Consider the following 26,843-nt stretch of genomic DNA (forward strand, 5'->3'; position numbering starts at 1 on the left):
GAATATAAAATCACATTTATTAATAAACAAATATAATTTGAGAATTAGTTATTTAATAATACTATATGCTTAAAAGTTGCTAAGTTATTTTACCTTCCTAACTTATAAAAATAAATATTGGTCATGTTAAAGAAAGACCTTGGGGTTTGACAACTAACATGCCAGGGGCCTGTAGTCGGTCTTATGACAGTATGCTTCATGGGTAGAGACACCCTATATCTCTTAGGCAAAGGGAATTTCCTTTCTAATTTGCCCAATGTTTACTGTGCCTATACAAAAAAACAAAACAACACAAAACAAAAACTTGCCATATCTGTCCCTATTTTTTTCTTCTTTTAATTTTGTTTATAGCTTCTAGATATGGGCTTCTGCCTTTTTTTATAGAACCTTGGAATATGAATTATTTTGTTCTGCCTCATATTTCAGTTTCTTCCTACAAATTGAGAAAAAAAGTAGATGGGACCCTGGGGCCAAGTGATCTCAGGAGCATTGAGTGGAAAAGAAAAAGGTCAGCTCAAAAAAGAAAAAAAAATAAGGTCAGTTCTAAATACCCAAGCAAAGGTCAATGACAATAAAATTATGAAATGTAAACTATAATAAGCTAAACACAAAGTGGACCTGTTACACTAGCAGTCCAGAGGGTGAAGGGTGGAGTTATGGGATGGTAGAGGGAGGTCAACATTAGTGGTGGGAATGGCCCTAATTCACTGTCACTATGTGCTTGAAATACAACTGTGAAAGACTTGTAATTCACATTTGTCTCAATAAAAAATAAAAAAATTATTTTAGTCATGTTATCCAGAGGAAGTATTAAAATGTTATAATAATGATTATTTTGCAATATTTATGTATAAATTCAATGTGTTGTACAACTTAAATTTATATAATGTACAGCAATTAAACTTCAATAAACCTGGAGAAATTAGTTTGAACCTAATTTTTACTTTTAAACATTTATTACTTTGCTTCTTTTCATATTAGACTTCATACCCAGAATTAGTTACATAATATAAATTTAACTGAGAAACTTTTACTTAATTATTTATAAAAGTTTACATTATAATAACTATTGTTTTAAACTTTTGAGATAAATGAGCAAATGGATAAAAAGCCATTCATACTCCCCCAAAATAAATTTTTTATTTTGGATTTTTTTTTTTCTTTGCGCCATATGCTCAGAGGTTACTCCTGTCTATGCACTCAGAAATCACTCCTGGCTTGGGGACCATATGAGACTGGGATCAAAGAAGGTCTGTCCTAGGTTAGCCAGGTGCAAGGCAAATCCCTACCACTTCGTTATCTGTTTGGCACCATTTCTAGTAGATTCTTAAATTTTAGTGGAAAAAATAAATTAAATAAAATAAAAATATATAATTTGTATGATTATGCTATGTCTTTAGAGAAAGTAGGACAATTTTGGGAGATCTGGTAAAAGAATATATTGACTACAATCAAATACGTGGTAAAAGTAAACCTCATTGAGAAGATAATAACTTTCAAATATTAATGTATATATTTTAATATTACTAAAATCACTAAATTTAAATTTTATTCGGTAATTACTAATTTTTTCTACCTAATGGAAACTTTTGCTATACTTCTAAGATTCCTATGATCAATGTATATGTTTTTGCATTTAAATATGAAATAAAAATTCTAAAGCATGAGATCAGAATAAACTTTGAAAAATTCAATGCTAATCAATTGTCTGAGATTGATTTGATTGTATATGTAAACAATTTTAGCTAGAATATGGAAAAAATATAATTTACAAGACAACATATTTTTTATATTTTCCCTCTTCTTTGAAATCGAAAATGTTCACTTCATAGGAAATAGCATTTTAATTTTTTATGATTTGAAATTCAAATTCAATGCACATAGGATTTATTTTAACTCAACATATTGGCCTACCTAACTCATGAAATAGATCAAAGTCCAAAACATTATGAGTATAAATATTCCTTCTGCCTCATTTCTACATTAAACAGATACAATTTACTTCACAAGATTATTTAGTCTTAATTTAACTTGTAGAAACTTGGCAAACCAAAGGAGCAATTTATTATAATCAGAACACCAAATATACAATTTGTTGATTCTAGAGAAGTAACTTATAATTAGTAAAAGTCAAAACCTATTTCAAAATACCATTTATAACATAACTTTTTGTTATCTCTCATAAAGAATGTGTTTGTTAAGTAAATAGTTACCCTTAGTTTTTCTTTTACATGCTATTGAACTTTTAGTCATTGGGTTATAAAGGCCAGCAAGACTCAATAGTCTCACGCTCATCTCCTAAACTTTCAGTCATTGATATCTATTGTTTAAAATTAACCCAAATTATCTTGGTTTTCTCCATTAAGAACTTATTCTATCCTCCTGTTTTCTATATCAGTGGCATCATAACTAACCCCATATATCCCCATACAACATATTCTACACTTCTTTTTATCTCTAAAGTCTATTACTCAAATAGTCCATCTACATTCACAGCATCTGACCATCACATTGTTACCATAGTGCATTTCAAGGGCAGGATTTTTAATGTATCACCTTTTTAAAGATCTCAGTTTCCCCTAAAATCAACTAAATTATTTTCATCTTAGCTGTTCAACTAAAACAGGAGCAGCTATATTAAACCTGGTCCCACCTATCCAAACATTTTCTACATACTTGAATATTTAATGTCATTGCATTCTCTGATTAGACTACCTCTTCCTTTTCCACTTGCATCATTAATAGAAATACACATTTATTCATGACCTAGTCCAAGTTAGGTAATATAATGTGACAAGGAATGGACATGGACATGTGATCCTAGTAGTTTAAAATTATGTCATTTAGTAATTTATGTAATTATGTAATATGTAGTTGAAAATTCTCTAATCATACGTATTATTCTCCTTCTAGACTCAAATCTTATTATATCATGTTTCCTCTCCTACAATATGCCCAGGATAAATTAATTGGGTTCACCGGATCGGTGGTGCAAGCAGTAGGGTATTTGCGTTGCATGCGTGGACCTATGATGGACCGCGCTTCTATCCCCCAGCATCCCATATGGTCCCTCACACAAGGAGCGATTTCTGAGCACATGGCCAGGAGTAACCCCTGAGTATTGCTGGATGTGGCCGAAAAACAAACAAAAATTTTAATTTCCATGGTGGATTTTGAGTTGTGTACTTAGGGAGGTCTTTCATCAATAGACTGTAATGTAAGTAGAATTGGATCTCAAATTACTTTGAAGAGCCTTACTTAAATCTTAGAAAGCACGCCAGAAAACGTTGTTGTTATAGATGTTTTTCAGATTTTCTAAAGATGTCCACAATTACGTTACAATTCAAATATATTATTTTTTTCAGTTTTTGTAATGATTTTCATAATCGTCTCTCTATATATGATTTTGATTTTATTTTAAAGTTTTTTTATATGTAAAGATAATAACATTTTTCATAATTATATATTTCACTGTATCTTTAAAAACCTCAAAACTTTTATAGTTAATATTTAAGCATTTTTTGTTATTCACTTTTTCTTACGTAGAACCATATTTCCTTGAAGATTTCTGTTAATTTTAAGAGTTTTCTCTTTCTTATACAGTTACATGCTAATATTTTAGAGCCTTAGTAAGAAATATATGTCTTACTTTCCTATTGTTAATGCCATGGATAATATAGGAATGTTTCTAAGCGTACTCCTTTGTTACTGATATTGAGATACATTGCTTCCCATATTACAGAAAATAGTATTTTCATATTGAATTATTTTGGAAAAAAATGAATTCTATGTGATAGCTCAGAGGAGTCTTCTTTATTCCTTTAATGTCTAGAATGATTAAGACAACTACCCCACCTGTGATAGAAGCAACTTATGACTTGTGCACTGTTTCTTTGTGCAATTGTGACACTAAAGATAACTGGTTCATACTTACAGGAATAGAGTTTGATTTAAGTTATAACCAGGAGAAATGATGATGTTTTTCATGAGAATCACATCAGTAAGATTTAAATGAGAAAATGAACTAATATTCTGAGACTAGAATTATAGTTCTTTAAATTATAAATGCAAACTTTTATTACTATGAATCTGTAAGAGGCAATTATAATGTAACGTATTTTAAGAATCTAGAATGTTTTCAATCAGATGTTGATTTCAACTTATCCATGAACATTTATTAATCAGATTCTCTGCTTTAACATAGGCAAACAGTAATTTATTATAGACTCACTATAGTCAAGAAATCAAATAATAAAATTTATATGCACATATCTAACTGCAGATATAATTTCATGCATAATTATTTAGAAAGAATCAAATTAAATATACCTTTTCCACCTCCATTTTTCTTGAAACTTTTCCTCCATCATTACTGTATCTGAAAAATAAATTGACCCAGTTTATAATTTTATTAAAACATAATTTGAAAAATTCTAATCCAAATATCAATATTCTTTACCCCAGAACTGGTTTTGTTTTCTCTTTGCTCTCATGTGTTTCATGTCCATGAACACTTTCTGTAAAGTAAATCAAAAAATATTTTAGAGAGTTAAAAGTTTATTAAACTGATATATTTAAAGACAAAAGCCTTAGTAGAAATAAAAACAATTATACCCAACTACTGAATATAACATAAATTAAAACAAGGAATTTTATAAACACAAATATATTTCTCATTGTTTCAAAGCAGTATATCAGAGCCACATATTTTTACAAAATATTGTAATATATTCCAAACAAAATGTAAGAATTAAAGATTTATAGATGCATTTGAGTCTTAATATTTAGATTGAAAGTTTATTAATATAGATCAAAAAGAAAGAATTTTATTCAAATTGGTTAGAGGCTAGGAAGGTCATTCTGACTCTTTTGTCAGAGAATGTAAGTTCAACTTTTTTTAATATAATTTTTATTTTAATCATAGTGGCTTACATATTTTTCACAGTAATATTCCAGGTACATATTAACATTGAATCAGGGGAATTCCCACCACCGAATTGTCCTCCCCTGACCACTTTTAACTTAAAGAAAAATTGGGAGGCCTGGAGAGAGAATACAGTAGGTAGAGCTCTTATCTTATAGGTGACTCACCAGGGTTTTATCCCTGGTATCCCATGTGGTATATTGACCCTACCAGGAGAGATCTTTGAATGGAGATCAAGGAGCAAGCCCTAAGTATAGACACATGTACCCCAAAACAAGACAAAACAAAACAGTAAAATTAGTCATAAGAATTTTTGCAAATATATTATGAAATATAGGAAAAAGAAAGTTAACTTCACATCCTAAGACATACAAACATATGCATAGTTAATTAAAATATAATTGGAATATATGTTTTGCTTATTTCCCAAATGACTAGATCCCACAATGACCATAGCAACATTTGATACCATCAATCTCCAGTCCATGGTTGGTTTCTCCACTGAGATAAGCCATCTGAGTAGTCTCGACCTCTGCTTCAGCACTGATGATCTGCTGTGCAACAGCCTCCACAATGGGCATCACCATGGCAGCAGTAGAGGTGTTGCTCAGCCACATAGATAAGAAGGCAGTACTGCTCATGAACCCCAATGTTAACCTGAAATGAGTTTGACAGAACTCTCTAAATTAATTTTCCCTGTATTATTTAATTATAAAGGATGTTGTCTCTAAGTTGGAAATTAATAGTTTCAAAACATATAGAAGGTGATGTTTCAGCCAAGGTGATGAGTTCTGAGAACAAGTACAAACCAAAATGGTACAAGAAAGAGTTGAATTCCTACCAAATATATCTCCAGGGAAACTATAATAATGTTCTTTCCCAAAACAGAAAAAATGATAAAATTTATAAGCAAACAATAAGCTTGTGGAGATAAAAGTTTATAAAATTGTCCTTGCCCTTTCACAGATGACACACAGCTTCACATACTAGTGATGTGAGAAACAATTAATGTTTGAATTTAGGCTCTCATACTTTCTTTACACAGATCCCTGTTTATTAGTATATATGCCAAGGAGGCACAGGGGCAAGAAGAGATGTTAATATTTATTAATTCATTTTAATTTTACTTATTCACTGATCCAGCTCAATATTTGCTAAGTAGAGAAAATGATTAAAATCATGATTTAAATGAGGTTATAAAATTTCCTGAAGATTTTATTTATACTCTCTTGAATATGATATTTTTGCCCGTTGTTAAGAAGTTGTTAAATTGTAATTATATTACATTACATTGCATTACATCTTATCATATCATACCATATTATATCATATTATAATTTATACATATAATTATATATTATATGACTATTCTCCTTTAAATAAAATTACCTAAGTTTATAAGTTTCTAAGTAACATCAAGAAAACTTTCACAGTTACATGGGGGAAAAAATATAGATCTTTTGATAAAAATGTCTCAGGAAATCATCCCAAACACCTCTTTTTATGTAGAATCAGTTCTAGATTCTTCTAAGTCTTTAAAAATATATCTACAAGAAATTTACTACAATTCAATTTTACTTTGAGGTAGGTGAATATTTTCAATGTTAAGAACAAAATAAAACCCTTGAGATATATCTTTAAAAAGAAGTGATTCTGAACAATTCTGAAATACTCAGAAAATTGAAATTATCTTCACTTTTAACATTGATAAGATATAAAATCTTCCAAGAAAGTAAAGGTTGAGTGAGAGGAACAAAAGACTTTGTGTTATGAAAATTCTAAATGGAAAAGCTACTTAGAGTATAGTAGATATGACTAGATCTACTGTGCATGTGCATGGGCAAGGCCTTCCTTTGGAGGTGGTGAGCAATGTTCAAGGATAAGAGACTTATTACTATTGTATCCCAAGAAGTAAGAGAGAAAAATTTCAAGGTAGTAATGAAATAATCAGAGTACTTATATGCTAGAAAATATTAACTAACATTTTTTAGTGTTCTATCAAAGTCCATTATTATTTGTGATTTTGGAGCCACACCAGTTGTATTCAGTAGTCGTCTTAAATTTAACAATTTTCTCCACAAGTAATGAATACTCTAGAACCATTCTTTCCAAAGTATGCAATACTACCTCCCAAGAAGTGTTAGAATTATCTAAGGGATTGTAGTATTCTAAGGTGCAATCAGAGCTTATTCTACTGTAATGTTTTTCTTCGTAAAAGCATAGATTTTCACAACACTGTATAACATTTTTTTCTGAAAAGGTGGTGATAAGCCAAATAAATCTGGGAACTTTTGTTCTCGAATAAATTATGCAATAGAATACAGTACATTTATTTTATTTTTAAGAAAACTGAAAAGGGAATAACCACCTAAGGCTTGAAGCATAGTATCATTATCCAAATGTTTATGACACAATGTTCTTAAGGTCACCTCAGTGTGACCTTAAATAAATGTCCACTCATTCACTTCAGAGGGTCTGGAAAAGAGTCAAAAGATTTCATATTCTTAAACTTTCTGTTTCATTTTCAATGGTTAATTCAGAAAAAAATTTACTTATGATTTCTTCTGTACACATTTTTATTTTGTTAGTAATAATGTCTTTTGACTTTGTTCTTCATATTCTTGCTAATGATCAAAGATGCTCTTCAAAAATTTTTGAATGTGTAATCAGCCAAATAAATAAGAAATGATTGAAATTTATGCTGAGGTAGATTAATCTTGTCTGTTGAAGCTCAAGGTTTGCCTTAGCATTGACTCCCAGTGAGAGTTGTACACACTCCACTCTCCCCATACTTAGACCTACAGTGAAAGGAAACAATATTTTTTTTTCTGCCTACAGCTCAAGTAAGTAGTATATCACTTACATATTTGCATAGAAAAAATCACAAATTACACTGTGATACAGATGATCACTTGGCTGTACGTTGCTATTTAGTTATTTGCTCTGCGCAAAAGTGTTCTTTTTGGAACAAAAGCCTGTAACAGAAAACACAGTACTTGCCATTCTAGGTTCACACCCACCATCATCACCATTCTTAGGGCAATTCTTTTGTGCAAATTCCACTTTTCTATTGAGGTTGCTAAGCATATGACTCCAATTAGCAGTAGGTGAAAATCTTTGAAATAAGCAGATGCCACCTGAAATTACAATTAAACCAATGGTTATTTATACTTGTAGATGAAAAGTAACATTGTACAAGAAAGGCATTATTTCAATACTTTTAACTTTCAATGCTTTTATTTCAGTGCTGTTAACTTTAACCTTCAACTTCCTGGTCTATTTTAATACGATAAACGTAGATGATCAGAATACTAACTTAAAGTACTTACTTTTTTCTTATAGAGAAGTAGCATTTTTTTAAAAAATATAAAGACTAGGGGCCGGGCGGTGGAGCTGGAGGTAAGGTGCCTGCCTTGCCTGCACTAGCCTAGGACGGACCGCGGTTTGATCCCCCAGCGTCCCATATGGTCCCCCAAGCCAGGAGCGACTTCTGAGCGCATAGCCAGGAGTAACCCCTGAGCGTCACCGGGTGTGGCCCAAAAACCAAAAACCAAAAAAAAAAAAATATATATATATATATATAAAGACTAGCCAGTATACATTTTTGTTTGTTTGTCTTTGGACCACACCTGGGATGCTCAGGGATTATCACTTGCTCTGCAATCAGGAATCACTTCTGGCAGGCTCTGGGACTATAGGTGATATAATATTTCTCTCTCTCTCTCTCTCTCTCTCTCTCTCTCTCTCTCTCTCTCTCTCTCTCTCTCTCTCTCTCTCTCTCTCTCTCTTACACACACACACACACACACACACACACAAACATACATAGATGCCACACCCTGTGATACTCAAGGGTTACTCCTGACTTTGCACTCAGAAATCGCTCCTGGCTTGAGGGACCATATGGGACACTGGGGATTGAACCGCAGTCCATCAGTCCATTCTAAGTCAGTCGTATGCTAGGCAAATGCCCTACCACTGTGCTACCACTCCAGTCCCATATAGGTGCATTTGGGGTCAAATGAGTTCAAACATTTGATATAGTAGAATATTTTTTCTATAGGCCCTCTCAAAATCTTTAAACATTAATGTACATTGTCAGAGTGATGAACTTATACTTTATGATATTGATATGAGATTTGACATTAAGAAATCCATGGCGGGCCCGGAGACATAGCACAGCGGCGTTTGCCTTGCAAGCAGCCGATCCAGGACCAAAGGTGGTTGGTTCGAATCCCGGTGTCCCATATGGTCCCCCGTGCCTGCCAGGAGCTATTTCTGAGCAGACAGCCAGGAGTAACCCCTGAGCACAGCCGGGTGTGGCCCAAGAGCCAAAAGAAAGAAAGAAAGAAATCCATGGCACAGAAATAATACACTAACAACTACCATGACAATGTTAAAAAATGGGAGAGATAGAATGCCTGTTTTGAATACAGGCAAATATGTGGGAGGAGGGAGATGGGGTCATTGGTGGTGGGAATGTTGCACTGGTGAAAGGGGTGTTTTTTGGTGACTGAAGCCCAACTACAGTCTTGTTTGTAATCACGGTGTTTAAATAAATTTAAAAAAAAATGGCACAAGAAATCTCGTGCACAAGATTATGATGTTCTGCCCTTTATTGATCTAACCCTTACCATTATCAAAGTCATGTTTCTGAATTTAAAACTAATTGTATTATTCTTCTTTATAGGTAAGAATGGTATGTCAAATAACAATCAAGAGACTATAGGATATAAACTTTTAGGATATAAATTCATAAAATAAACATAAACTTTTGGGACTGAGATATGTCTGAAATAGTGGAATAGTATATGATTTCTATGTGTATGATCCCTAGCCTTGCAGGCCCCAGGACTGCTAAACACCTTTGAAAAAAGAGCACCTGTGCTCTCTGCCATGTAGCTTATCAATTCACCACCACTTCTACAAGTCTTTTTATACTGATTTATAATTAAATAAGAAATTTATTTTGTTCCTTTTTTATTTGTATTTTCTACTAAATATTAAGAAGCACTTTATATAATTTGTGAATTAAAGGAGATTTTTTTAAAAAGTCCTTTGTCACAGGATACTTGGTCCTTACTAGGAAGTTTGCCACTGGGAGTAGGTGGAGATAGGAAATAGATCGGGGAAGAGACCACTATGACATTTTAGAGGAAAGTGACTGCACCCTGGACCAGTATTAGGTACTAAAAGGAAGCAAAGTGTCATACATGGTACCCTGTCAGTAACAGTACTATAAAATACAGTGCCTAAAAGGTGAAGAGGAAATGAAGAAAAGAAAATAGTGCCTGTTATAGGGATAGGGTAGGGGGTGGGGATACTGGTAGAGAGAAATGGAGATTGGTGAAGAGATTGGTATAAGAGCATTGCATTACTGAAACTCAATCATGAAAAACTCAATTAAAAAGTGCCTCATCAATTTTAATAATAAAATTCTTTTTTTTTTTTTTTTTTTTTTTGGTTTTTGGGCCACACCCGGTAACGCTCAGGGGTTACTCCTGGCTATGTGCTCAGAAGTTGCTCCTGGCTTGGGGGACCATATGGGACACCGGGGGATCGAACCGCGGTCCGTCCAAGGTTAGCGCAGGCAAGGCGGGCACTTTACCTTTAGCGCCACCGCCCGGCCCCAATAATAAAATTCTATAGACTATATTTATTTGCTTTTCAAAAATTTTTCTTTGTGTCCTGAGAGTTAACTTGAAAGGATGGAGCACATATTCCCCAACCAACCACTGCCAAGTATGGTACTCATTGCTCGTCAGTAGTGCTAGACTTTAGCATTGAATGGCTCTTAGATCCCCCTGAGTATCCTTGGAGAGATCCCTATTATAAAATTTACTAATTTAGGTGCTTCTCTTCCACACAAACAGTTCCAGTTTGATAGTGTTCCAAGCATCAGCAGGAATTATCCCTGAATATAGAGTCAAGAGCTGCCCACCCCCCCAGCACTGGACATGGTCCGAAATCCCTTACCCCCCAAAATTTATTTAAATTGTATTAACAAATTTAATGGTCAATAGAAACATTATGGTGTTCCTATCACTAATCACTTTCTTAAAACATTCACTTCACTTGGAATTCAACACCATATACTCCTAGTCTTTCTACAAAGTCACCTTCCTATCCTTTTCAGTATTCTTTGCTAGTACATTCTCCTCACAACAAACTCATAATATAGTTTACCACAATCCAGTTTTTTCTCTTTGCTTTTGTTTTGTTTTGTTTGTTTGTTTGTTTGTTTTGTTTTTGGGCCACACCTGGTGAGCTCAGGGGTTACTCCTGGCTAGGCGCTCAGAAATCTCTCCTGGCTTTGGAGACCATATGGGACACTGGGATTGAACCAAGGTTCGTCCTGGATCAGCAGCGTAGAAAGCAAACTCCCTACTGCTGCGCTATTACTCTGGCCCTCCTCTTTGCTTTCTTATTTTTATTCACTCCTTAAATAATCTGACTAAATCTTATAAGTATCTCAATATGCTGATGATTCCCCAATGTTTACTTATAGCTCATTTCTTTCTCGTGAACTATGGGCTTTTGCATTTGCCTATTTTATACCTGCCTTTTGTATCATCTTCACACATATATATATAATATTTTACTAAACTGAATATCCAACAATGATCATTAGGTGTAACAAGAGATTTATTTCTTGTAACAAGTCTACTCTACTCTTACTCTTTCCCATTTAACTGATGATCACTTAAATTTCCTAGTTGATCAGTCAAAAGCAAAGGCAAAACACACACACACACACACACACACACACACACCCTTTTTGGAGGCAGGCCATGTTAAGTCACTCAAAAAATTTCCTTGACTTTACTTAAAAAATTATCAAGAATATGGTCAATAACTCTATTATTATTGCTGAATTATCATGTCATCTTTCTTGAATTACTGCAGCCACACCTTCTTGTATTATTTTCTCTACATAACAACTCAATTAACCATTTAAAACTAAAAATTAAATTGAACACTCTTCTACTTAGACATCTAGAAGGCCCCACTTCAACTTAGACTTAAAATGTTATAGTAGCCTCCTTAGTCCCTCGACAGTTCACGCCATCTAGGCATATAACGTTATCTCCCTAATACCATTTTCCATTCTTCATTCACTTTGTTCCAATCATACTGAAATATATGTATAAATACCTTTAGGTCTTTATGCTGGATTTTCCCCATATTCAGTGTTTCTACACAGAGCAAATGTTTGACCCTCATCTTCTGTAAATTTGGTTCAGGAATTGGCACTATATGTCTAATCAGATTTATCCACTTTAAAACTCCAACTCTATCCCTGTTCTCATTATCCCATTGAATATTTTTCTGTAACACTAAATATCTTCTAACTCACCATTGAATTTATCTGTTACTTAATATATATTCCTTTTTAGTTTCTTTACTTCTTGAAATAAAAGGACATTTTATCTGATTTTATTCATTTACTGTTTCCAAGTGCCTGATAGAACTCTAGATATTTTATCATCTTACTGAGTAGCTATTAACTATATATACTATATATAGTAACTATATATTTATAAATGCATATGTGAAATGTCACAGTTATCTATATTAATTTTTATTTATATATTTATTTATATATAAATTTATATATTAACATATTTTCAATAATTATATATTAACATATTTTCAATAATTACAATATATATGTTCAAAAATATTTGAGTGCACAAAATATTTAGAATTTCAGGTTTAATTTAATAGGTATGTAAGAGAATATTTAAATATTTGTTGATTTTTTTAAGTACAGCAATGTTCTCAGATTGGTCTTAGTATTTAATTAGATCTAATTACTACTTTATATATAGTCACAGTAAGAATAAAATTATTGTGGCCAAAAAAATAATGTGTAAGGCTCCTAACATACGCAAAAGACTAAAAGAAAATAATATGTAAGAACAGAGAGACAAAAGATTTATTCACTTTTATAACAATCATGTTTCTTTGGGAATATTTTTTGCTTCTGTCAAATGTATCTGATAATAACTTTAACTTATACTGAGTATTTATTATATAACATAATTTATACTTATTAAATATTTTGACACACTGGAGGTAGTATCAGGAAAATAAAATAGTAATGATAAAAGGATTGGAGCAGTATTATAATGGGTGGGGCATTTGCTTTGCATCTAGCAGACCAGGTTCAATCTCCATCATTCCAGAAGGTCTCCCAAACCCTGTCAGAAATGATCTTTGAGCTTAATGCCAGCAGTAAACTCTGAGTGCTGCCAAATGTGGCCCCAAAATAAACAAAACAGTAGGGATGATAGGGTGGTAAGGTTGAAGAAAGAAACTGAGGTCTACAAACCAGAAAACTTAGAAGTGGGAGGCCTAAAAAATTAAAAATTAAAAATAAACTGGTGCCAGAACAATGCACAGTGGGGAAGGCAATTACCTTTCAAGCTGCCAACCAAGTTTTGATCCTCAGCCTCCTATATAGTCCCTGGAGTTTGTCAGGAGGAATCCCTGAGCATAGAACCAGAAGTAAACCCTGAGGGTCATGGGTTGTGGCCCCCAAACCAAATATATATGTACATATATATTTTATATTTATATGTATTTTATATTTTGTTTTAATATATATTCATATATATATTCAAATGCAAAAAATACTATCAAAAAAAGAAAAGATAAGGTTTATTTGTTAAATCTTAGATGTAAAACAAAAATGCTGAGTCATAGAGAATGAATTTCAGGCTTGGATTCAGTAAAGTTGAATTCTTTAGCACCAAACTTATTACTAATATGGATTGCCATGTGGGAAAATATAGGCCCACACAAGGAAGTATGTATGCATTTACTGAATGATTTCACCTGTAAGAAATAGTATAGGACAGTCGTGCCTAGAGTAGGTGACTCAGACAAACTTCTGTCCAAGTCAGTAATTTTATAACTGCAAAATTATTCTGAGGCTGACACATCTGGTAATAAAAGAACCGTAGGTAGATATCAGCAGTCTGGATAATGAATGCAGCTACCATTGGTACCTAGAATTTTGCTGCTTTAGTAAAGCCTTCACAGAGTGCCAAGCCAAGACATTTCTTTTGATTTCACAAAACCGGAATTACAAAGTCAAGCCTTTTCCCTTTCTCTGTCCTAGCCTGCTTGCTATGGAAATACTCTTAAATGCCAGTCAGACTAATTCTCTCTCTGCCTCATTTACAAAGTCAATATGGTCACTTTGTTGATATTAAATCATATAAGCCAAATATGTGACTGTTATCATTAAAGTAACTTAATTATCCCTGGAGGCAGGACCCCAATTCACACCAAGGCATTAGGAATAGGTCTGACTTCTCATTTTGAGAACTTGCCAACCCATTATTTTTTCTATTTGTTGAGAGTCATATAACCAGTGAGAGTATTTGAGAAATTTGTAAATTATTGATTCTGGCTAGTCTTGGTGCAGTAGGAATCCACTCTCTTGGCTATGCTCCCTGCTAGGCAACTGCTCTTAGAATGATTCAAGAAACTTTTTACTGTATTTCTTTTCCAATGTGGAAATAACAGGAGAACATAAAGGATCAGAAATTCAAAAGGCTAAACTTGGATTCTAAAGTGTAGAAGAATGAATGAAAAGCAACAAAGGGTTTGAGCCAGTATCAGAAAAAAACTATCTGTATTACCACATTAGTTATAGAGAAAATTCTCCACCCACAGTACAAGACAAATGAGTTTCTCAAGAGAGCAGCACCATTGGACCCAGGGTAGAAAACAGAAGCCCGTAGGTGATATATTGCAGGCACTGGTATCATGAATTTTATATCTTTCCTGAGCATTGTTTCAGTTGTGATTTAGGCAGTTGTGTAACTAGAGAAGACATGGAGATAGCTAGTTAGGTTTCAATGCATTTTGTGTTTTTATTGGGAAACTGAATCCATTTTCTTCAGTCAGGTACCCTTAGATTGTGTAAGTTCAGCAACAGCTCTCAGCATGAGAAACTCTTCTCAGCAAGAACAAAGTAGAAATGCACGTGAAAGTTAATTCGGCATTTTCTTGTGAAACGGCAGGTTTATGGAAAGGAAAACAAAGGAGCTTTTTTCTTCATTAAAAACAAAAATTGCTTTTCCAACACTTGTGTGAGGCTAAAATTTACAGGATAGAAAAAACTTATGCAGGACAGGAATTTGTTAGCCCTTTTGTCTAGGAGAGACAAATGTCAACCTGGGATAATAGATACACACACTTTCACATAACTCAAGAAGCTGATGCTTGTTCGTTTTTGGTTTTTTTTTTTTTTGAGGGGGGGCGGTTTTTTTTATTTTGTCATTTAAATAAGACATTCAAGCAGAATTCAAGAGGCAGAAAACTCAAAATCTGAAGGGTTTATGTGTAATGGAAATATCAACACACGGGAAGAAATCTGATTCTGATCAACATTTGGTAGATTACTTACCTTCTTAGAAGGCATGATCCCAAACAACGGAAACATTAAACCAGGCAGCAAAGCTGTTACTGACAGAGGCAAAGCTTCTGTAATCCAAAACACTGCGACGATAAAGAGTGTATAGGCACATTCTGCTTCCTGGAAAGACACAAAAAATTTCAAGGGAAATCATGAGGCTGGAAAATCATCAAATTACAACCACATTTGTTGGATGAGTTGTATCACAGAGAAAGAAAAGAAGAAATTCTGTATTTTTTTTTTGTTGTTGTTGTTTTGTTTTTGCCACACACAATGATGCTTAGGAGTTACTTCTCTCTATGTGCTCAGAAATCACTCCTGGCTAGGGGACCATATGGGATGCCAGGAATTGAACCAGGTCTGTCCTGGATCTGTCATGTGCAAGGCAAATACCCTACTACTGTGCTATCGCTCTGACTCCAAGAAGAAATTCTGAAGACCTCTCTGAGCCTGTAGATTGGGCGGTAGAATACAAATTAGCGTTTCTATAATTTAACACATTTAAATATATATTAATAAAATTAGAAAGTCAAAGGCATAAAATTTTCTTATGCATTAAATTTCACAATTTCTTCAAAATAGGTAAGAATTAATATGTTCATATTTTCTGTCTTCATATTGCCTCAGGTGGGTGTTTGTGCTTACCTTCATTTGACCTATATAACATCCTCCCACTTCCAATAAGAGTAAAAGCAGCCTATTATTGACTCTTCAGAATAAGATACACCTGCCACTTTTGAACTGCATTTCTCTGTGTTTGGTTCACCTGTTCCCCTTTCCTTCTACAAAAACAATAAAATCAATCCCAAGAAACTTTTTTTTTTTTTTTTGGTTTTTGAGTCACAACCAGCAGTGCTCAGGGGTTACTCCTGGCTCGGTACTCAGAAATTGCTCCTGGCAGGCTTGGGGTACTGGAATGCCAGGATTCGAATCACATCTGTCCTGGATCGGCTGCTTGCAAGGCAAACGCTCTACCACTGTGCTATCTCTCTGGCCCAAACCCTGTAAACTCTTAAATATGATTTTATTTCAGATAAAACGTGGTGAGCAATAGAGCTTCTAATGAGACTCACCAAGTATGATGACACTGTGAAGCCTGGAGCAGAAGTGCTTTAGATTTAGATTTAGGCTTTAGGTTTAGAAGAGCTTTAGTTTTGTCAACCTAAAGTTGTTTCCATTTAAGGCTAATAAAGCTAAGTTCCATGTAAGGGTTAAATTTCTGTCCAACAATAATGACACAAACCCCAAGGCCCTATAAACCAAAATATACCACCCTAGATATCTAGCCATAAATGTACATGATGAAACACCCTAGAAACACCTTAGAAACAACCAATCAACTTAAAGGTTAAGACTTTCTGCTTCTAGCCCTATATAACCTAGCTTGTGACCCCTGGGTGGGGTCACCTTCTGTAGGAGGTGGCCCTGATTGTTCACTTTGTAGCTTGTTAATAGACAAAATAAAGCTTTGCTTTATTTAAATTGTGTGATCTTGCCCTTCGACTCTGGACCCTAACACTTATTATGTTCTAGTATAAAATTTGGTTTCTGTTTTAGAGTTTTGCTAAGTAATGATTATATGTCATCATATTTGACTTATGTAATGATTGCATTATGAAATCTGCAGCACCAAGCTAAGTAAGCATTATAGGTTAGCCATCATTATATGTTGTGCTCTTATAGTGCTTTATCTCTTTAAATTCTGAACTACACTTAACTAATCAGTGAAAACTACAGTATAAATTTAATGAGGCATTTTATTTCAGATTTCTCCAGTTCTATTCTAGCTCTAATTCCTAGCTCTATTACTCTTCTCCTAGCTGACAGTGTTTATTTCCCTAGCATCCCTGCATTTTCAGTGTATCTGCAATATTCTGTCATGAAGGATTGTGTTGTACCTTTATTGTGTTTTCTTTATAAAGGATAAAGAATAAAGATGTGTTTTGATGTTGACAACTTTATAAAGAGCCCAACTCTGTGGTTTTGACAAACAATAAGCAGTAAAATAAAATTTATTGGACTATCTTTACATGCTCTGGAGAGAATTTGAGAATACTATCCTAATTGAAAATAACAGAGTAGGATTGAAAATAGCAGAATAGGACAAAAGACTAAACTTTCATTTTTCCCTTCATGAGTATATATGAATAACTTCTTAGCTTTATTATTACTTTGTTTTCTATCATACTTGCAAGAAATAAGATTTTAAAAAATAGTGTGCTTGCTTTTAGAATTTTGCTCATCGGCCTCAACCAGTCTCTCTGTCGTTCTATCAGGTTCTCAATTTCTATCCCACCTTCCCACTGCAGACAATACTGAACTGTCTCTTAGGATTCCTTGATGTTTTTAGTGTTAAGAAATTCTTCTGGGATTCCCCAATATTGTTTCATGTTACTTTGGGAAAGAATCATGATCTAAGTGTTAATATACTATCAATTCAATTAATCCTAAACAAACAAACAAACAAACAAGAAAACCCAAACAAACAACATTTCAATTGTAGCAATGATTTTCACTATACAACAAGGGCTGGAAAAAATGAAAGCTATTAACTTCCTTTTATTATTTGAATCATTATTTGCTCATTATTGTAGTTGTAGAGTTACAGAATATAGTGGTGATAGCAGTACCATGTTCTGTTTTAGAAATAGAGGACTGGGGCCGGAGAGATTGCACAGTGGTAAGGCGTTTGCCTTAGACGCAGAAAGATGGTGGTTTGAATCCCGACATCCCCTATAGTCCCCAAGCCTGCCAGGAGTGATTTCTGAGCATAGAGCCAGGAGTAACCCCTGAGTGCTGCTGGGTCTGACCCAAAAACAAAAACAAAAAGAAAAAAAAAGAAGTAGAGAAATAGAAAAAAATAAAGAGAAAAAGTTTGGATTGCTAGTGGCTCATTGGTTACTCAGAATTTTTAATAAGAAATTAAAATGAACACAGTAAAAAAAAAGAAATTAAAATGATATTTTCTTCTACCTCAAGTCAAGCTATTTTTCTCAAAACAAAGTAAAACAAAACATATTCAGACTTCTATGGAGTGGCAGTGGCTAGATAACTTCTGAGTTTTCTTCAATGAAAGAACTTGTTCACTACAAATTACTCATCCTTATATTAGCTACTTTGAATATACATGAGCAAGAAAAAAATAAAATGGTGATTTTACTACATTCCTTTTTTATTCTTTTTTTTTTGGGGGGGGGGGTTGGACCACACGCGGCTGTGCTCAGGGGTTACTCCTGGCTGTCTGCTCAGAAATAGCTCCTGGCAGGCACGGGGAATCATATGGGACACCGGGATTCGAACCAACCATCTTTGGTCCTGGATCGGCTGCTTGCAAGGCAAACGCCGCTGTGCTATGTCTCTGGGCCCTCCTTGTTTATTCTTAACAAGAATTCTTGCCCATCCTTATTTTAAAGAAAATAGCCCTGTATTCTTTATTATTATTATTATTATTATTATTATTATTTTGGTTTTTGGTTTGAGGACAACACCCAGTGACATTCAGGGGTTACTCCTAGCTATGTGCTCAGAAGTTGCTCCTGGCTTGGGGGACCATATTGGACACGGGGAGATCAAACCGTGGTTTGTCCTAGGCTATTTCAGGTAAGGCAGACACCTTATGGCTTGTGCCACCTCTCTGGCCCCTGTATTCTTTATTTTTAAATGACTTTTTATATGGAATGCTTCACAAATTTGCATGTGTGCTTTGTTTATTGTTTTCTTCTCACCTTAGTATGCATGCTAGAAAAGTAAGCACTAATCCTCTCTATTTTAATATAAGATTCCTAAAACTGTTACTGATACTATCTGGATTATCCTATTATCAAATGTATAAGTAGTATTCATGGGCCAAAAGAGCATCATTAATTTAAATCTTGACCAGGCTGATAGGAGATAAAAACAGGAATTGGAAGAAATCCTTGTTCCTAAAATGGATCCATCGATATGCTGAATGCACAATTTTCAGCCAATCAGGGACAATCAAGAAAAAATTATATACTTTTCTGACAAAGCTGGAAGTGATGGGTATCTTACCTACCAAAAGGGAAGTAATTATATTTTCTTCCTTTTAAGAATTTGAATTTAAAATAAAGATACTGCAAGCAATTCCCACAAATGCTCATATCTTTCTTTTTACCTTTTGAGTCTGACTTGTAAAATAAGATTTGCAAATCATATCAGGCAGATAGCATTCTTCTTACCAGAGATTTTGCTCAAGTGCTGACAGAGGTCAAGGAGATAAGATGTGAGTGAGATGATATGGTGTTCCTGTGCAGAACTGAAAAGCACAAGTCAGTATCTAAAGGGTAAGTGCTCCTGAGTTTGGAGAACTGTTAATATAAAAAATGATCCCACTGCTGCTAAAACACTTCATTTTTTTTCAAAAGAAACAACCAGATATTCAGGTTTTATTTTCATGTGAATTCTGGTAGTTTGTAAATATTAATTCAAGTTACAGACAAATCCCATTGTGAATCAAAATTGTGCTAGATTTGGTCATCAGTTGCTTTATTTAAATAATGTAGGCAAGCCAAAGAATTCACGAGATCAGCTTATGATCATACAAATGTATTAGATGGCACTTATGGTATCTGGGATTTAACTATTAGAGCATTATGGTTTAGAGGTTCATGGTGAGAACCAGCTATCGAATGCAAATCTCAAGAAACTTTATGGAAACAGTTCTTATCAAAAAGTATTAAAATATATTTTATAACAGAATGGAGATAGGCTTCTATACAATGGATGACTTCTTAAATCATGATGCCTAAATAAAAATTGTATTAAAAATTAAATAAACTTATAATTTATTATATTTTTTAATTTTATGAGAAAAAGTAATTTTTCTATTTATTATATTTTATTAGGGTGCCTATGTTTATTTCAGACAATTCATTATTGTTGTTTTGAAATATTGTTTGAAGTTGGGTATACGATGCCTAAATTTTCTTCACTTTTCTCAGGATTTAGCTACAGGGAGTCTTTCATAGTTTCATATAAATTTTAGCTTTTTTTTTGTCCAAATTCCTTAAAGTATAAATTATATATAATATATAGGGAATCAACTTTCATAAGGTTTTTTTTTTTTTTTTGGCCACACCTGGTGACACTCAGGGGTTACTCCTGGCTATGTGCTCAGAAATCGCTCCTGGCTTGGAGGACCATATTGGACACTGGGGGAGGGGGGACCAAACCATGGTCTGTCCTAGGCTAGCGTGGGCAAGAGATGGCTTACTATTTGAGCCACAGCTCCTGCCCCAGGTGTTTTTAATTGTTTGTTTTTGTTTTTGCTTTTTTGGGCTACATCCGGTGATGCTCACGGGTTATTCCTGGTTATGCACTCAGAAATAGGGGGCGATATGGGACTCCAGAGGATCGAACCGCGATCTATCCTAGTTTAGTGCATGCAAGGCAAATGCCTACTGCTTGTGCCACCGATCTGGTCCCAACTTTGATAAGATTTTTATTGAATCTGTTGAATAGCTTTTAAAAAATTATGTTGAATTGATTTTAGCAAAGTGAGCATTTTAATTGTATTACTTTTCCTCATCCAGGAATATGGGAAGTCTTTCTATCTGCCAATGTTCTACTTCTTGTAACAGTATCTTGTAGTTTTTATTTTATGGCAACTTTTCTTTCTTAGAATTATTCCAAGGAATTTAGTTGCTTGGGATGAAGTTATAAATAAGATTTTCTTAACTTATTTTATTAATTAGTTGTTTTTTGTAGGCATGCAAACAACTTGTTTGTTTTTTTAAATTGATTTTGTAAGCTGTCATTTTACAGTACTCATAACTTAAAATAATTTTTTTCAATAAAATCTTTGGGATTCACTATATGTGTCATTGGTACATAACAGTTTCTTTTCTAGTAAGATTTCTTTGGTTTATTATTGTTTTCTAATAGTTTAAACCTTAAAATTTTTATTTTATTTATTTTGTATTTAATTTTTTTAGAGTTCACAATGACTGTCTATTAGAATAGAACCACGTTGGAGTGAAATTTCAACACTTATGGGAGAAGTCATGTGTGCTAAGCAAAATTAGCTTGCAGTACATTTTTTATTTATATTTCTGATTCTTTAATGTTTCCTTACAAATTGGAATATTGGTAACCTTGCCTTCACAAATAAATTTGAAAGTGCTACCTATCTACTTTTAAAATTTGTTGAAGATCTTAAAAATAATTGTTATTATTTCTTTTTTTTGTTTGTTTTTTGGGCCACACCCGGAGGTGCTCAGGGGTTACTCCTGGCTGTCTGCTCAGAAATAGCTCCTGGCAGGCTCGGGGGACCATATGGGACACCGGGATTCGAACCAACCACCTTTGGTCCTGGATTGGCTGCTTGCAAGGCAAACGCCGCTGTGCTATCTCTCCGGGCCCTGTTATTATTTCTTCATTAAATAGTAGAATTTACAAATGAAGACATCTAGTCCTAAGTGCACACGCTCTATCTCCTCCCTCCCTCCTTCCCTCTCTGTCTCTCTCTGTCTCTGTCTCTCTCTCTCTGTCTCTTTCTCTGTCTCTGTCTCTGTCCCTCTCTCTCTGTCTCTCTCTGTCTCTCTGTCTCTCATCTCTCTGTCTGTCTGTCTCTCTCTCCACCATTCTCAATCCTCATGGCTCACACATTTCACACACAGACTACCACTGAGTCACATTCCCAACTCCTGATAAATTTTTAAGGTGTATGATTACTAATTTAAAATTCGTATATAAAGATTTGATGATAATTTTGATAGATTTGATGCATCTAGGAATTTATATATCTCCAAATTTTTTGTTATATGATTGACACATTTCCAATTTTATAATAGGCATTATTTGGGGTTGAGTGTGTGCATGCAAGTGTGTGTGTGTGTGTGTGTGTGTGTGTGTGTATGTATGTATGTATGTATGTTTCCCTTCCTCTAACAACTGATTTTACTGTTGTTTTTATATGATTTCGGCTGCTTTTATGTGTGTAAATATCATTAGGCTTTTCTTAAATGTCTTATTTCATTTTGGCATTGTGTTTTTGGATTTATCCTACTTGATAACTTGATAGCTATTTTGCCTTTATTTTTCTTTCTGCAATAATTAATAATTATTTAGAAGTCTTATAGTTTTCTCTGGCTTCCTCTTCATAATATGTCTTGGTTTGTTAGCCTGGAGTCCTATGCTGCCAGCTTGATGCAAATCCATAATATAGCTTAGATTTAGGTATCTTGACTCAACCCCTGGCTGAGATTCTGGGTAATATCTGCATCTTGTGATACTATTTCAAATAGTAGTCAGTTTGGGCTTTCTTTTTATAGCTGCAAGAAATAATTCTACTTTCTGTCAAATTTTAGTTTATGACATTCAAATTGACTCTGACACCAAAATAATTGAGTACCACTTTTTATCACTGAGTATCTTTCTGCTTTCTTTTATGACTCTAATCTATAAAAATATGTATTACTTTGTGTTTATATTTAATAAGTTGAGGATTCTTCATTTTATATATTTATATAAAATGCTAATAACAAGTTTTGAAGAGAGAAAATGGGTTTTTATGACATATTAAGAAAGAGGAGGATAAATTATGTTTTGGTGTATAATTTACTACATGACAAATCTAATTCTTGGAGTATTCGGATGGCTTATCTTCAGTCACTGCCAAATTTTTATGAGGTTGGTATAACCTGGAATCAATGGTCACATTGCTACTATGTGGGACAGATGGGATTCCAAGAAGTATAAACTCCATATGAACTAAGCATACTAACTTTATTGTCAAAGCTAAAAATAACGTCATATAGTAAGATGTTACTATTTGTTGACTGAATAAAATTTGCCTTGTCTTATTTTAATAATTCAGTTCACCCTTATCTTATATCATTACATCACTCTCATAAACATACAATATTTTTACCATGAGTATTTTTTTTTACTACTCTATTTCTACTTAGTATGGGTAGTTTGATGCTTCACCTCAGAGGTGATTTTCTCCATATTTTTCCTTAGGAAATCCTCTCATCTTTCTTCCCAAAAGCTAGAATTGAAACTAAAATTATACCTTCAAAGTCAACTTTCTGAAAATTAACTTTATCTTACTTTCCCAGGTCTTATTAGCAACAACATAGTCATTATCTCTATTAACCACCTAAACTAAGTGCAATTGGGGCATTTGCTGTAGCGCTAGAAAAAGCAAATAAAATCATGGAGAGGGGAGTTGGATAAAGTCTCTGCCCTTCTCCACATCTCTCTGTTCTGACTAAAAAATTGTCTTGGGAAATGTGGCCGATTATATTTAAAAATCACCTTGATTTTCTTTTAAATGATAGCTCCAGGTGGAATTGAAATATAAATTAGACTTTAAAATAGGGTTCTTTTTATCCTCCCCTTACCTTTAAAATGACATACGGAATGATATTAGGGAGTAATTTGGCTAGTGAATTAGTATGTATGATTTTTCAGCACTGCTTGAGAAACATAGAACCAATCACAGGCCTCCCTGCTGCAATTGATTTGTTGAAGAGAATGCAAGGCAATTAAGAAGGAATAAAAATCATGCATTCTAAATCTGTGTGCTAAAAGAAAAACACTATTATTATTTGACAGAGCCTTTAAAGAGCTCTGTGAGGTTTCTGATACACCTACTTGTACCACTGCAGTGATTTCTCAAGACTCAATCTATATAACTGCAAAGCTAACAAGAATTCCAAATATCCTCAACTCAAAAAATAAGAACATGAGGAAACCCAACTATAAAGTAACAACAACAAAACAAAACAAAACATAATAAAATGATTTCTTGTTAATTTTTAGCTCCAGTGGAGAGCAGGAGAAGGTCAGAGGTGACTCTAGTCTACTAATTACTAGATAATTTTTATTCCTTTTTTTTTCATATAACCTCTGCAATTAATTAGCATTTGGAAATGTACTATGTTCACACCTGCTGCACAAGCAGAACCAAATATAACCACAGAGATCATCTGGTTTTTGATTTGGATGCATTCAAAAGCAGTCCATGAAATAACTGCTTCCAAAGCATGCAAAATTAAATGTGCAGCATCTCAATTTCATATCTATAGCTTTTAATTTCCATTAGGTATCTCAGGTGAATCGGGTGATCTAATTCAAAAGAATATTAAGCTCTTTTTAAGTGTCTTGTTTATACACTAGATAATGTAACTGTATAACATCATCACTTGGAGAGTTTTTCACAATATGGTAGGCAAAATATCAGAAATTCCTACACTTAGGGACAGCAAGCCTCCTAAATCTCAGCAGATTCAAAGAGTTTTATTTCTTAATCAAACTTTTTATTCATTATGAATAATAGTTGCTCCACAATCAGGCAGAAAATCTCAGCTTCGTGGGTTTTTTTTTTTATCCTTACACACCCTGAAACACTGGATAAGATAAACAGTGCATTTTTTTTTAAAGAGCTTATATAAATGTTTAAAAGACACTGTCACTAAATTGCTTGGGAGTTAGATAGGCCGGTGCTTAAGACCTCCAACTCCCTTTACTTATTTGAACCTACTGGTTCACCTATGATTTGAAGAGATAGTAACTATTTTTAATATTTTAATAAACTTGGTGGACATTCACATTTATTATTGTATAAGCTTGCATCATGAAAGGACTAGACATCTTTGTGGAAGAAACGTACTCTTGCTACATTTGCATTATTGACACTTTTAATCAGTTTTTACTCTTTTTTATTATCCTCTTCTGCATCGTATTTTTCCTACAAGATCCAAATTAAACCCCACATCCTCCTGACATGACAGATAATCATTCTGTATAGCTATCAAGTATCTCTTGTTATGGATAACAACCAAATATCTATCATTCTGAATATCTATCAAATATTTACTATGTAATAAGCAATATGTTTGGTGCTGAAGAAAAAAATTAAATAGTTCTTTATGTTAAATGGTGAGAAGTAAAGGCAAAGATTAAAACAAAAACAAGGGGCCGGAGAGATAGCAAGGAAGGAAGGCATTTGCCTTGCATACAGGACAGTGGTTCGAATCCCAGAATTCCATATGGTCTCCTGTGCCTGCCACAGTGATTTCTGAGCATAGAGCCAGGAGTAACGTCTGACCACTGCCGGATGTGACCCAAAAACCAAAAAATAAATAAATAAAAATAAAACAAAAACAAACGGAGTGCATATTGTAACAGACATTAAATTTTCTATGAGGCAATGAGAGAATTGAAGATTGCTCTATATCCTCATAGTTTGAACTGCTTTTTCCAAGAAAGATACCGTATTTTCTGGCGTATAAGACGACCCCTAATTTTGCAGTTAAAACATAGGTTTAGGCCTATATTTGCTGTATCAGACAGAACGTTCTTGTGCTGCAACTGTATGTACCACAGTGAGCCAATCACTACAAGCAAGGTTCAAAGATTATACTGTAATAGACTTCCTCTATGACTCTGGCCAATCTGAGCAGGCTTTTTACAGTGTAGATCCGGTTCCAAAACATTTTCTAATTTGCATGCATGAAAAGCCTGCTTGGATTGGCTGAGTTAGAGAGGCGGTCCAGCAGCCTGGCAGTGATTGGTCCCTTATCATAGGCATCTTTTCTGGCAAATCCCCGGTGGCGTCAGTTAATCTCCCCCACTACATGAACCAAACAACACCCCATCCTCGGACCTTAGCACTGAACCACCAACACGGTTAGCTGGGTTTTGCCACAAGTGGCCCCCAGATCTCCTGAGTACTGTTTGGGAGCCCCCAAGAAAGAGATTTGGAAACTCTGCGGCCTGATTTTTTTTGTTTCAATTAGCGGCATATTGAAACATTTTTCAGGATATACTCGGCGTATAAGACAACCCCTGATTTTCAGTTGACTTATTTTTGTTTTAAAAGTCGTCTTATATGCCGGAAAATACGGTAGATCAAGAGAAGAATGAAGTACAGAAAAAAATAAAGATGTGCAAAAAGGTAACATAATTATTGCTATTCAAGAGATTGTAACTGAAACAGTACTAATGTGTAGTATGTGAATGTATAAGATGAATATTTTATTATGTTATGCATAAAGAAAACATCTCTCAGATATATTAGTGTATACATACTTTATACATACATACTTTGCTGTAATCATTTCTCTTCAGCAAAGGGGAACCACTGAAGACAAATTAAACTAGGTCCATAATAGGATTGAACTGGCATTTAAAATATGGCAGGTATTCTGGTAGAGTATTTTAAGAATTTAATATTTTAAATTATAATATTTAAGAATTTAATATTTTAGAATGGTTTATGAAACAATGAAATGGGTAATATTTCCAGCTCTATATATTCACTCACTATTTTCCTAAAAAGATGTACCAAGCTGTGAGAAATCATGTATACACTAGCCATGCAGCAGAAAGTTGGAAATACTGGGATCAGAGAGTGGACCAAGTCCCCACACTGCCTAAGCCACATCTGCTGAACATGTCACTTAGAATCACTGTTTTGCCTATGGCCCTGTCTTCCCATCCCTCTATCATTCTCTTGGG

General features: G+C 34.0%; 1 protein-coding gene across 1 annotated transcript in view; it reads right to left on the reverse strand.

Moving 5' to 3' along the window:
- Window positions 1-23,130, reverse strand: part of SLC13A1 (solute carrier family 13 member 1) — a 77,017-nt gene extending 53,887 nt beyond the window's left edge. Inside the window, exons 1-6 of the mRNA XM_049779257.1 lie at window positions 23,035-23,130; window positions 15,348-15,476; window positions 7,925-8,061; window positions 5,394-5,581; window positions 4,460-4,517; window positions 4,330-4,378 (exon numbers count right to left, since the gene is read on the reverse strand). Coding sequence (XP_049635214.1) covers window positions 4,330-4,378; window positions 4,460-4,517; window positions 5,394-5,581; window positions 7,925-8,061; window positions 15,348-15,476; window positions 23,035-23,130 — 657 coding nt within the window. The remainder of the gene's footprint in view (window positions 1-4,329; window positions 4,379-4,459; window positions 4,518-5,393; window positions 5,582-7,924; window positions 8,062-15,347; window positions 15,477-23,034) is intronic.
- Window positions 23,131-26,843: the final 3,713 nt, after the last annotated feature.

Source organism: Suncus etruscus, chromosome 1 (genome assembly GCF_024139225.1).
Source record: "Suncus etruscus isolate mSunEtr1 chromosome 1, mSunEtr1.pri.cur, whole genome shotgun sequence".
Taxonomy (NCBI): Eukaryota; Metazoa; Chordata; class Mammalia; order Eulipotyphla; family Soricidae; genus Suncus; species Suncus etruscus.